We start from the raw sequence: 13,683 nt of genomic DNA, 5'->3' as shown, positions 1-13,683 counted from the left end.
AATCAGACCATACTGCTCTTGCGGCTTTAATATCTTAAATTGTACATTGTTAATCCCCAAGCGGACTTTTTGAACAATTAATGGAAGAGTCTCCTCTAAGACACTGAATTCCATAAACATTAGAAGTGATACAAATAACTGATTTATTTATTGCCAAGGGTTTGTATTTTGTTTGGAGATATCCAGACCTAATCATAATGATTGATATTAGAGCTGATCTAAAAAGTTTATTCAAAATCCAGTCCTTTCTTTGATGTACTCCATTTATGAGTGACAAAGTTTTGGTCATATTTCAGTGTCTACAAACCGCTAATTGTTCACCATGTCATGAAGATTGTTGTCCATTCCGATGGTCTTTATAGTTTTAAGACAAAATAAAATAAAATATGAATATTTTTATATTTATTTATATTTTATAATATTATATTTATAAAATATTTTGATTGATAATTGCTCAGGCCTGTTTCATCTCAAAGCCCCGTCTACTATGTTATGAAATTGTATAATACTAATAAGGTGCTTCCCACTCAGTGCATATAGATTCCTCATGTGTTAACTATGTTCCACCACCCATTTGTATGCCACAGTACTCCATTAAATACTTAAAAACTACAGTTCCTCTACCAGTAGGGTGCTCTGAGGTGTTTTGTATGCTGCCAGTGACTGGAATGAGATTGGTCATTTCTACCAGCCTGTTCATTGCTATCTCATGTATGTTTTGACGAAGGTTTGACAGAGTGAAAGCTCGGCTATTAGAGTGATTCATTGCACTGATCAAAGTGTGTGGAAACCCTGAAGCAACAGAGGAGACACTGAACATGGAACCCAGCACCCAGAGAGCTACAGCACTGTAGGATGGTGAAAATGAAAATTAAGTCCTGATACAGAGACTGGATTGTTGTTGTCTGCATAAGTAGTGTGGCCAAAAATCTTTTTCCCTTTTTTTTCAATCACTCATAGAATGACTTCAGAAAATATAAATCTGGGATTAGAAAAAGTTCTTCTGTTGCTCTACCTATCTATTTTCAGCAGCACAAAGAGATGTGCTTCAAATCCTGAGGGTACCCATGGCCATTACATGCATGTTCTCCCCCGTGTCCCCCGTGGTTTGGTTTCAATTTAATTGATTCATGCCCACAGGTGTGATCATGACTTTGAACAGCCTTATCTGTAGATGATAGACTAGCAACATGTCCACAGTGCACCCTACACAGGCTCTAGCCCACCACAATTCTGCAGGGAGAAGATGGTCTTGAAAAGATATGTATGGATGTATTATTTATTGTCTTTGTGTTATGTTTCACACCCTTTCTCAGGTGACTCAGATGGGGAGCTGTTGGCCAAATTTTGTGGGCAGACAATCCCCGGAATTCCCATTGTGGTCTTCACCCCACAGCTCTGGGTCCATTTCCAGACTGATGCCTCCCTGGGAGACCTGGGTTTCAAGGCCAAGTACTTGTTTTCCGGTAAGATAGACACTTACAGCTCCACTGAATTCATAAACCGCAGGGTACTTCAAGTATGAAATGAATCACAGTCACAGACAGAGAGATGGTAGTATGTGTCTAATCTAACAGTCCTACTACAGAGTTCTTATATGGATAATTCTCTTTTCATTCTCTCAGAGTGTGGAGGCCGGCAGACTGGTGAGGGAGGGGTGTTATCTAGTCCTAACTACCCCAACAGCTACCCCAGCCCCAGTCGCTGTGCTTGGCTGCTTGAGGCTCCAGTTGGTCACACTATCACGGTAAATCTGCTCCTGGTGCATTGAATAAACTCAACGAATGGAAGCAATGCACACTGATATACTGTCTGCAGTGTTTTAACCATCATGTATCATATTTGCTTTCATCCAGCCCATTCTCACAGAAGTTCATGAAATAGTCACAAAGTTTAATCTATTAATTTGTCTCCGCAGACATGAATTTCCCTTTTTTTGTACCTCAGAACCATTTTCATTCATCATTTTATCTTTTCGTACCTACAGTAGGACATCTGCAAGACCTGGGAGCAGCTGTGCTATTATTTCTCATTTTATATTTCATTTTTACCTATAAGTGCTTTATTATTACTGTGATACTATTACTGTTATACTAATTCGGGTGTTAGATATTTTTTTCACAAACTTCCGGGAGACTGGGTTGTTTCACCATGATACTGTTGCTTCAGTATTTCTGTATTCATAGTCTTATTTAGTTGCTCATATGCTGAGGGACTTATCACAGTACATATCAATAGAGGGGTTCAATTAGCTGAAATATAAACATTGTTTGTACAAAATGAAACTTAATGTGAACAAGATCCTTGGCTGAATCCAAATGTCCAGACTTCCCAGTCACTAAGCTTATGGGTTTGCACCCAAGTTGTAAAGCATGGCCAACTGATAAATTACAGACTGACCCAATTTAGATATATAGCACAAATATGCTAACCACCCCTTAACTCTTCAATATGTAAGAACCGGTGTGCTGGTGTTAATTGTAGTTGCTAAGGCAGAGACTACAGTTTACATGTACAGATCCTGCTGTGGTTTGTTTAAGCCCAGTCCTTGGTTATCACTCCCCTGTCTCCAGCTAACCTTTACCTACTTCAACCTGGAACCTCATTCTGAATGTGGCTGGGACTCTGTCACCATCTTTAACGGGGGATCCCCTGGCTCTCCTGTAATTGGCCAGTACTGTGGGACCACCCCCCCTGGAACCATCCAGTCAGGATCCAGCAAGCTTGCTGTGGTCTTCCTGGCTGACCACAGTGTGTCTCGTGGAGGCTTCATTGCCTCCTGGTCTGCTGATTCCTCAGGTGGGTTTGCACTAGATAAATGGACATGCTGTATAGTAATATGCTGTGACAATGTGCGTATGAAGAGCACACACATGCTTCAAAACGTTGCTATTGTCTGTGCTATTTTCAGCTGCTGCGTAAGTGTTAAATCTTCCCTTGAGCCCAAAATCATAACTGATTTCATATGTTTTTACGAACTACATCAAGACATAAGATATTTTTTAGTGTAGGGGATCTAGTCTAGTCATGATAGTTAGCATAGTATACAATGCTTCATTATTAGCGTAATATCTTGTAACCACAGGGACACCCTGCCTACATGAGCAGTGCAAGATTGATATTGACCCAGTCTGTGTCCCAGCACTTTACAGCGTGAATACAAATAATCTCTTTGTCACTGGACTTCTGGGCTGAAAACAGCATCCAGTAGTTTCCATTGTCATTCTCTCTTTTTTTTTCCTGTATTGGTGAAACTGTACGACAAAAGACCAATGATACAAAAGATAAAAAAAAAATACACATACAGAGGATAACACAAAAGAGTCACAATGAGATTAGAGTCAGTGGTGTGCATCCATGCTATGGGCTATTATTATAACAATAATTTAGCACGGTGGTGAGGTGGTCAGCACTGTTGCCTCTCACAGCAAGAAGGTTCCAGGTTTGAATCACGGTTTGAACCCGGGGAGTTTGCATGTTCATGGGTTCTCTCCGGGGACTCCGGACTCCGGACTCCGGACTTCCTCCCACAGTCCAAAGACATGCAGGTTAGGTTAATTAGGTGTGAGTGTTTGTCTGTCTCTGTGTGCTGGCCCTGTGGTTGGCTGGCTGTACCCTGCCCAAAGTCAGCTGGGATTGGCTCCAGCTCCCCCTGACGGATAAGCGGTATAGATAATGGATGGATTAATGGATATTATTTTTGCAGGAGCTCTTTATGTTGTGCTTCCCTCAACACCCTGTGCCTAGCTTAGTAGTAACAGCCCCGTTCCCCCAAGACAAAAAAAATGCAATGTATATTAGACTATTCACATGTTGATGACTACATTATATTGTTTGTGGAGATTCATTGAATTACTAATAATCATAGGCTTATACAAGCTGTTCTGAAAATAGTTCACATCCTACTTGTCCCTTACTAAGGATGAGACCAGCAATCCTGTGAAGGATGCTCATTCAGTTTGCTTGTATCAGCCTTCTAAATCTTTCGTTCTTATCACTTATGTAATCAATTTATACAAGCACTGTACAGTCACGTATTTTTGTTTTCGGCCAGGCTGTGGAGGGGTGATCCATGCTGATGCAGGAACAATCAAGTCTCCAAACTATCCCCAGAACTTCCCTGCCAATGTGGAGTGTTCCTGGCAGATTATTTCCCATGAGGGAAACCACTTGGAAATGAGCTTCAGCAGTGATTTCCAGATTCCCGACAGCACTGGGAACTGCCAGAGCAGCTATATAAAGGTACCAGCACTTAGTTACAGCAGAGACACGTTCAAATGAAGCATTTCTGAAGCCTAGTAAGAGAAGAACTACACCTATGATGCAGCTGGTTAAAGGATAACTCCATCTTTGGGCCTATTTTTACATATTCTTGGTTTGAAATGACTGGTTTTAAATTGGTCCAGCATTTGCCTCTAAGTAAGTGGCGTAATGGTAAATGGTCTGTATTTGTATAGCACCTTTCTAGTTATTTCAACTACTCAAAGACATGACATCCTCATTCACCCATTCACACAGGAGGAAATGTAATTTGGAGGAGATAATTCTTTCACACTCAGTGTCTTGCCCAAGGACATTTCGACATGTTGACCCATAGGAGCTGGGGATCGAACCCCCAACCTTCTGACTGAGGGACGACCCACTCTACCATTGAGCCACAGCAACCCTTGATGGTCTCCCCTCAGAGTGCTTGTTTTACCCACTGACAGGCTCAGATTGCTATTCTAAGTGTGTGACAGCATTATTGAAAGGATCCCTACAGAGAGAGATCTGGAAGATCTTTTTGGTTTAACCACAAATAAAACCCAATGAATTCAGACTATGTTACAGTTCTAATGTTTATAGCATTAGATCACAGACGTTGCACAGATTGGAGCAGGTTTCCTTCAGCAGATGTTTGTATTTCAAAGTTGAAGAATGTCCACCTTCAGCTTGTTCTGTAGAGCGCAGGGAGCCAGCTGAGTTCTGGGAAAGAAAGCCAGGAAAAAGTACAAGCACAAGGAAGAGTAGAGACAACAGGAGAAAAAGTCTTGTTTTTATGGTATCTGTATAATTTCTATCAAATTACAAATGACAAAGTTTTCCCATACATATCTAATTCTCCTATGTTTGGAAGATTGGCCTTCTCAGGCTACCATAGACATCTGCCACACAGGATATAATCCACTGATACAAACCTGCTTACAGTGATCACATCTGTCAGGGTCAAATTGATCACTATAAGTGGATGATTATTATATCCAATTTCTTCTTCTTTTACTTTAACCATCTAGTTGACATTTGTATTTTTACTACTTGGCTGTAAAGTGATAAAACGAATAGCTCTGCAACTTGCCAAATTTTGACTCACAAAGGACCCACTTAGGAGCATAACATGATTAGGCAGTATTAATCCACTTGATGCGGGTGGTGTCATCCACAGGTGCTTCTCCTACGAATATTTGTTTTCTGTCTCCGTTACTTGAAGCTGTTTGTTTTTAGTTATTTGAGTTATTTGACTACACAAGGTACAGCAACTTGGGGAACATCAAGTTTCGCAGCTGTATCTCATGGCTTGTTTGTGGCAGTTTGTCTTCAACTTTGAGGAGACAACATGTGTCATTGAGAGAAAATGTCTTTTTCCTGATTTTAATGTGCACGTATATGTATATTTTACCATATAGGTGTGTGTGAACGTGTTTCAATCATTTTATATGATGCTTACATGACGTTTGGATATTTTATTTTTCTCCAAACATTTAGACAGTTGCCTCTAATTGTTGTTTGAAACAGCCAATGGCCAAACCCTATCAGATGTGTACAATATATACACTACTCACAAAAAGTTAGGGATATTGGGCTTTCGGGTGAAATTTCAGGATGAACCTAAAATGCATTCTTTTTTTTTTAAACTTATTTTTTATTCATTTTTCTTTCAACAATTACAGGTCAGGGTACATCATACATACATAGTTAAGCACACATCCTTACATCAATGTCCTTATTTATCAAATGGTAATGGTGGTGTCCTCTTCTTGTCTTCTATAATCAGTCCATTTTTCACATTTAGCCTCAAATTGTGCCTCTTGGAGTCTCAGTTTGTGTGTGATTTTTTTCCATTACAAAAATCTCTTCCACAGTGCACATCCACTGCTCCCGGGTCGGCAGTTCTACTTTGTACCACATTCTCGTAATTGTTTTTTTGCTGGCTGATAGCAGCACTTTAACAAGATACTCATCCTCTTTTTGTATTATGTTTCGTGTTAAATTCCCTAAGTAAAGTATCTTACATGTTTTTGGTACGTCATATCCTATTATTTTTTTTAAACCCCCCCCAAATTTTGTCCCAGTATCCTTCTAACTTTTGACAGGACCAGAATATATGTGTATGATCAGCATCCATGTGACCACATGCTCTCCAGCATGGCTGCTGCACAGACGTCACTCCCCTCCTAATCTTTGGAGTTATAAAAAATCTAACCACATTCTTCCAGTTGAATTCTCTCCAGATCCTGGAGCTAGTGGACGTGCACTGCGTTTTACAAATATTAAACCACTCTTCCTCAGTTATTTGTTCTTTCAATTCCTTTTCCCATTTTTCTTTTATATAAAGAGAGGAAGACTTTCTACATGACATCAAACTTCTATATAGGACTGAGATTGCTCTGCATTCTTTACCTTCATAAGCTCTTCGGAATACCTCAACAACTTCATTATCAGTGTCAGTTTTTATCTCCTTTTCATAATAGTCCCTTATTTGCAAGTAGCGATATTGTTCATGTTTATCCAATCCAAATCTATCCCTCAACTTCTCAAAACTCTGCAGCTTGCCCCGTTCAACCATTGTACATATTGCCGTGATTCCTTTTCTCGCCCATTGTTTAAACCCTTTATCATTTACCCCAGGTGCAAACCTATCATCAAATGCAAACAAACTCAAAATCTTTATCTCTTTCTCCAGTTTATACCTTTCAACAACAATATTCCATATTTCAATTGTAGTTTTGGTTATTACATCCAATTGGTTACCTAATTTTCCAAGTAGGTCCTTGTATACTATCAAGTTCCGTACTTCAACGTCCGTCTGCCCTATTTCTATACTTTTCCATCTTGAAAAATACTCATTGTTACACCAATATATCAAGGGTCTGATTTGTGCAGCATAGAAATATTCCTCAAGGGCTGGCAAAGCCAGTCCTCCTTTGTCTTTAGTAAGCTGCAGAGTTTTGTATCTGGTCCTAGGTTTCTTTCCTCCCCATATAAACCTCGATATCCATCTATCCCATTCCATAAATTGCTTTGGTGGGATCTTTACTGGCAGAGATTGAAACAAGTATAGGAGTCTTGGTAAAACATTTATCTTAATTATCTCTATCCTTGAGCTGAAGTCCAAAATAATAGCTGACCATCTCTCCAAGTCTCCCCTAATTTCTTGATTTATTTTAGTGTAATTTGCGTCATATAGCTTGTCTATTCCTTTTGTGATATTTACTCCCAAGTATTTTATCGATTTAGCTTTCCAATTGAGTTTATATGTATCCTTTATCTCTTGGGACGGGGAGTAGTTTATTGACAAGATCTGTGTTTTTGTGACATTAATTTTGTATCCCGAATATTCACCATAATTCTCGAGTAACTTGATGAGTTTTGGGAAGCTTTCGTTGGGCTGCTTTAAAAATATCAATATATCATCCGCGAATAGTCCTATTTTATGTTCCTCCTATTTTCACCCCTATAACTTCTTCCTCCTGCCTAATCATTTGAGCTAACAGTTCGATAAATAATGCGAATAGACTCGGAGAGAGGCTGCACCCCTGTCTTGTCCCCCTTTCTAGACTGAAACGTTTTGTTAAGCTACCACTTATTTTGATCCTTGCCATAGGTTCCTGATATAATGACTTAATGCAATTCACAGATTCCTCATTAAATCCAAATTTTTCCAATACCTTATACAAGAATACCCAATTCACACTTTCAAAAGCTTTTTCGGCATCTATGCTTACCAAAATTGCACTTTCTCCCTTGCTCTGTATATTTTCTAGAACATGTAAGCTTCTTCTTATATTATCTTGTGTTTGCCTCCCTTTGATAAATCCGGTCTGATCTTCATCAATCAAATCCTGCATAAATGTCTCTAACCTTTTAGCAATAATTGAGGTGTAGAGCTTGTAATCCACATTTAAAAGCGATATGGGTCTGTAGTTACAGCAGTATTCTTTGTCTTTACCTTCCTTTGGAATAATAGAAATAATAGCTTCTTTCCATGAGGGAGGGATCTTGCCTGACCTGAGACTATAGTTAAATGAGTCATGTAGTAGTGGAATTAACTCTTCCTTGAATGTTTTATAAAAGGAAGCTCCAATCCCATCAGCTCCCGGTGATTTCCCTGATTTCGCCCGACTAATTGCTCCTTGGATCTCTTCGACTGTAATCTCTGAAGTCAGTATTGCGTTTTGCTTTGCACCTATTGTTGGCAAATCTAAATTGTCTAGAATATCCATCAAGTGTTCTTCACCTGCAGGAGTAGGCTGCGAACACAAATTGTTGTAATATTCCTCAAATACCTTTTCTATTTCTTCTGGTTCATATAGAATTGTGTTAGTTGCAGGGTCCCTTATTTTATATATATTAGTCATTGCTTGTTGTTTCCTTATGCGTCTAGCCATGGCTTTAGTGGCTTTAGATCCCCCCTCGTAATAAGTCTGTTTTACATACCTTGCTTTCCTTTCCACCTCTTCTAACAGGATATCATCTATTTTTTTCCTAACTTCTTTAATTTGATTAAATATGTCTGAATCTTTTGATTGCTTGTGCTGCTGTTCCAGTTCTTTTAGTTTTCCAATTTGTTTCTGATATGTTTCTAGTCTGACTTTCTGTAAGAATGCTGTGTGTGAAATCAGCTTCCCTCTAATCACTGCCTTCAGGGCATCCCATAAGATTGCCGGGTCAACTTCCCCATTATCATTTTCCTCCCGGTATCTGGTTATTTCTTCTTTTATTTTTCCTACTAGTTCCTTATTGTTCAGTATGCCTTCGTTAAGTCTCCATACTGTACTTTTCCTCTTGTCGTTCAGATGAATTTTTAGGTAAATGGCACTATGGTCTGAAACATCAGCCACCCCTATCTTACATTCCCTCACTTTGTGTATATCTCCTTTACCCATTAGAAAATAATCAATTCTGGAGTACATAGCATGTGGAGCTGAGTAGTGGGTATAATCCCGATCAAGTGGGTGAAGTTCTCTCCATACATCCTGCAAATCCATTTCTAACATCATTGTATTCATATACCTATTAATTTGTTTTTTGTTTCTCTTCATACTTGTAGTGTCTAACCCGTAATTCAATACCACATTAAAATCCCCACCGCACACTAATGTCCCTTCTGTTTCCAGATTCATAAGATCAAAAACTTTTTTATAAAATGCTTTCCCACTTTCTGGAGGAGAATACACATTGAGCAGTGTCACCAATTGGTTTTCTAATTTCCCTTTTATCATGACATATCTTCCTTTCTTGTCACTAACTTCTTTGATCATTTCAAACTTAACCGTGTTAGAAATCAGTATCACCACACCCCTCTTGTGAGTTTGCCCAAAGGAACTGGAAAAAGAATTCCTGTAGCCCAACTTTTTAAACTTTGCATGCTCCTCCTGTGATAGGTGAGTTTCTTGAAGAAAAATAACCTGCATTTTCTCTCTTCTAAACTTAGATAAAGCTTTATTTCTTTTTTTGATATTGTTTAAGCCGTTAATATTGAGCGACACCACCATTATATCATTATGTTGCATTATTTGTATCCCTTGAAATAATTCCTAGCCCCTCCACTGTAATGTTATCAACCAACTTTTTCCCATGAACAAAATATGAACGAACACAAAAACTGAACTTCCCAGCAAAAAAGGGCCTCACTCTCCGTAGGCCCTGTCTCCCTGTTGGTGGGAGTGGGGGATGACTTTTTCTGAACAAAAGGCCCCCACTAGCGGTTTGGGGTATACCTACAGTAGGTCTTCCCATCCTACTAGTTAAGTCCAACAGTCACTAGCTTAATAGCTCTCTCTGTCGATTTACATGTAAACATTAGAGAAGTCCCATTTGTAGGAGAGGGGGGGTGATCTTAACATTCCCCCCTTTAGGTTTTGTTTACTTACCCAGCCATCGTTTTGCCTTAACTTAAAAACAGGAGGCATTTAAACCATCTGGGTTCTCTAGGGACTCTTCCCCTCTCTGTACTCCCCCTCTCTCCGTTGACCTAAGTCTTCATCGTCTCCTCATCTTCTAAACTCTTGCAGCATTTCCCTCACTCTGTTCGCCGCGTCTTGATTGGCGTCCTCAGGCGCAGCGGACCCTCTGTTTATCACCTGCTTCTCTCCGACGCGTTGCCATGGTGATGCTCTCCGAATCCGCTCCTCGAGTGAAGGTTCGTTACTGCGCCGTTCGCCCGTCTCCAGCCCTCTTTTCCGCATGTCCTGCGCAGCGTCCTCGGCGTTATTATAGATCTTGGGCCCATCTGACCAGTGGATCCTTATCCTACTCAGAGGTGTCTGGAAGCGTATCTTTTTGTCTTTCAGAGTCTTTTTAATGTCTGAGTAGGATTTACGTTTCTTCATCACCTCAGTGGGGTAGTCATGGTCAAAAAATATCTGCCTCCCCTCGACTATTATTTTCTCTTTCCAGGCTTTAGTCAAAATGCTCTCTTTAGTCGCGTACTTAAGAAAGTTGACCACAATGGACCTCGGAGATGCACCCGGTGGCGGTTTCTTTCCAAGACTCCTGTGCGCACGTTGAATATGGAGCTCGGTTCCCTCCGGCAACATGAGCTCTCGGCGGAGGAGCCCCTCCACCAGTTCCGTCACAGACTCATTGTCCCGTTCAGCCACATTGTAAATTCTCAAATTACAGCGTCTTCCGTGTCCTTCCACTTCAGTCAGCTTCTCTTGAAGTTTTGTTTGCTGTTTTAGCAGAGTGAGGATGGCCTCCGTCGCCTCCATGTTCCACTCCTCCAGCTCCGCCACTCGCAGCTGTGCCTCGGTTAAATCCTTCCGTTGCTCTTTAATTTCCGCGACGTTTTGTGCCATTTCTCGGTTAGTTTCTTCCTTAAAGCGGGTAAATTCTCGCCTCACCTCCTCTTTAAATTCCTCTTTGAATGTCGCGAGGTCTTGTTTTATCTCCGTTTTTAGGTCACGTATCTCTTTCGTGATAGCAGCGAGGCCCTCGAGTAACGCCTGGGCCTGTTTGGGGTCGTCGTTTTTCCCGCTCGCCGCCTCGCCTTCAACTTCGTGTTCTTGGTCTTTGGACATCGTTGTTTTCTTTAAACTTCTCTGCCCTCGTCCCCCACTCATAGTTTGTCAGTTTGAAATTCGCGTTTTCAATATTTTCATAGTTTGGGGGGAGTTATTATCTAATCGACTCAGGAGCTCTACTCTATGCCGCCATCTTGCTCCGCGCCATCCCGGAAGTCCAACCTAAAATGCATTCTAACCTTTCCAGGTGAACTTAATGTGACCTTCTCTAAACTTTTGAATGCACCATAGCAGAAATAAAAATGCCTCTGTTCAGTGTCTCAGTACTTTTTGCACAAGTTGCTGTTCTCTAACAAGGAGATTAACAGCAAAATTCACAACAGGTTTGATCCATGAATCGACCAATACATTTCCTGCTTCAGTTAGAATTGGTATTTAAACAGTCCTCCTCATCAAGCTGTTCACATTCTGACATCATGAGACCAAGACGACACCTAACAGTTGATCAACAGCACCTCGCCATTGCAAGGCTTCAAACAGGAAGTCCTCAGACACTGAGCTTAGAGGGTCACAGAGTGTCATCAGCAGGTTGCAACAGTGATACAGAGAGACTGGAAGAGTCACAGAAAGGAGAGGAGTGGACGTCCTTTGACCACGTCCCAACTTATTGAGACATTGAAATTTTTTGTTGTGGTATACCTACCACTGTTGTTAGATTTTCTTTCAATAAATTGTTTGAGATGAATAAAATTACCATTGCATGCTTCTACTTAAATGCCCTACTTTCATCATATAGTATCACTGTAGCATTCACTTTTTACATTTTCCATACATTTCACCTGAAAGTCGAATATCCCTAACTTTTTGTACTGTATCTTTAAAGCAATGTTCCATTTGACAAGAATTTTTGAGTCAGTGTGCATTTTCCTGCAGGTGTGGTCAGGTCAGACCCAAAGTACTGAGGCTCTGCTGTCAACAGGCTGTGGCTCGGTGGCCCCAGGCCCCATCATTGCTCCATATAACATCATCACAATCCGATTCCAGGGTACTGAAGCCCCTGGCAGAGGTTTCTCAGCCTCCTTCAGCACCAGTAAGAAGCAAGCAGTCGAGGCAGTTTCATGTCACAGTGTTAATAGCACCACAGTACCTTTGAATGTTAGGTACCTGTGTTTGTTCAGAATGAATCTTTTCTCACATGAGAGGGTTTGGTTTATTTGCATTGTCATTACAGTCTTTGATTTCATAAGACACAGTCTTCAATCAGTCTTTTGAGTGTTTCAGTGTGGATTGAGGTATGCGGTGGCCAGCCCCCAAAAAAATGCAAAGCAAGTCTGATGTCTTCCATTCATTAGGGTGTGGCGCAAACTTCACAGCTCCCAGCGGTCGTGTGGTTTCTACAAATTATCCAGGCAACTACCCCGACTACTCCAACTGCAACTACACCATAGACGCTGGAGAACAGACTGTGGTCATCCTCACCTTTCAGACCTTTCAAGTAGAAGGCAAGTGTTAGCATTAGCAATACATAGAGAAAGAAACTTGATATAATCAAAACATTGGCTTGTCTGCCTTTGGACGTTTTGCAATTAAATGTTTTCTACTCTTTGTTTGATAACCAACCGTTAATTATTCAAGTATGTGACCTGTCTGTTTGTTGTCTAGCACACTCCACCTGTCTATATGATGGCTTAAAGATCTACAGCCTGGCTACTAGTGGCCCTGCTATTGCTACACTGTGTGGTGCCAGCATCCCAGGGCCTTTCTCCACCTTTGGTCCCATGTTACTCCACTTCTACTCTGACTCTGTGATCACAGACAGTGGCTTCATGGCCGAATACAGAGCCATTCGTAAGTAAAGAAGAGCAGGAATGAGTGCTATATTTGAATGAGCAAAATTAAGCCATCATAGCTGAAGTAAACAAAAATATGGGGAGAATGTAGACTATTTGGTTATACAGTTTTTGCCACTGTAGTCACTGTAACTAAGTTAGGGGCAAGGTTCTATTAATTTCTAGATATCTATATTGGTACTGTGTGTTTGTCTGTCTACAGCATGTGGAGGTTTCTTCAACAGTACTATGGGAACAGTGAGCAGTGCAGCACTGTCTATGACCAACTACCACCACAACATCAACTGTACTTACCATATCATGGTCCGAGCAGATAGAGTGGTGGATCTCAAGTAAGTCTGCACTGACTGCATTAATTGGACTGCAGGATTACTCAAAGTGCATTTGAGAGGGAGATTTTTACATTCTGTAACGCAATAAATGCTTTAAATCTGATGAAATATTGATGGTTTACCCAAATACACATGGCTACTGGTATGTTTTTTGTAAAAAGGAAAGATATCTTTTCTCAACAGTGTTCACAAACTACAAGCTTCACTTAGCAATGTAAAGAGTGAAGGGAGGGACAGAGAGAGACAGGAAGAGAGTGAATAAAGGAACAAAGAAAGTGT

At 40.6% G+C, this 13,683-nt stretch overlaps 1 protein-coding gene across 1 annotated transcript in view; it reads left to right on the top strand.

The window, feature by feature from the left end:
- The window catches only part of cubn (cubilin (intrinsic factor-cobalamin receptor)), a 97,871-nt gene that overhangs the window by 69,676 nt on the left and 14,512 nt on the right, over positions 1-13,683 (top strand). The window contains exons 51-58 of the mRNA XM_070852865.1: positions 1,317-1,466; positions 1,626-1,747; positions 2,574-2,799; positions 4,055-4,242; positions 12,156-12,312; positions 12,575-12,724; positions 12,885-13,070; positions 13,275-13,404. Coding sequence (XP_070708966.1) covers positions 1,317-1,466; positions 1,626-1,747; positions 2,574-2,799; positions 4,055-4,242; positions 12,156-12,312; positions 12,575-12,724; positions 12,885-13,070; positions 13,275-13,404 — 1,309 coding nt within the window. The remainder of the gene's footprint in view (positions 1-1,316; positions 1,467-1,625; positions 1,748-2,573; positions 2,800-4,054; positions 4,243-12,155; positions 12,313-12,574; positions 12,725-12,884; positions 13,071-13,274; positions 13,405-13,683) is intronic.

The sequence above is a fragment of the Pempheris klunzingeri genome, chromosome 21, assembly GCF_042242105.1.
Source record: "Pempheris klunzingeri isolate RE-2024b chromosome 21, fPemKlu1.hap1, whole genome shotgun sequence".
NCBI classification, from domain to species: domain Eukaryota; kingdom Metazoa; phylum Chordata; class Actinopteri; order Acropomatiformes; family Pempheridae; genus Pempheris; species Pempheris klunzingeri.
The sequence above is the reverse complement of the archived record's forward strand: the minus strand, read 5'-3'. Positions and strand labels throughout refer to the sequence as shown.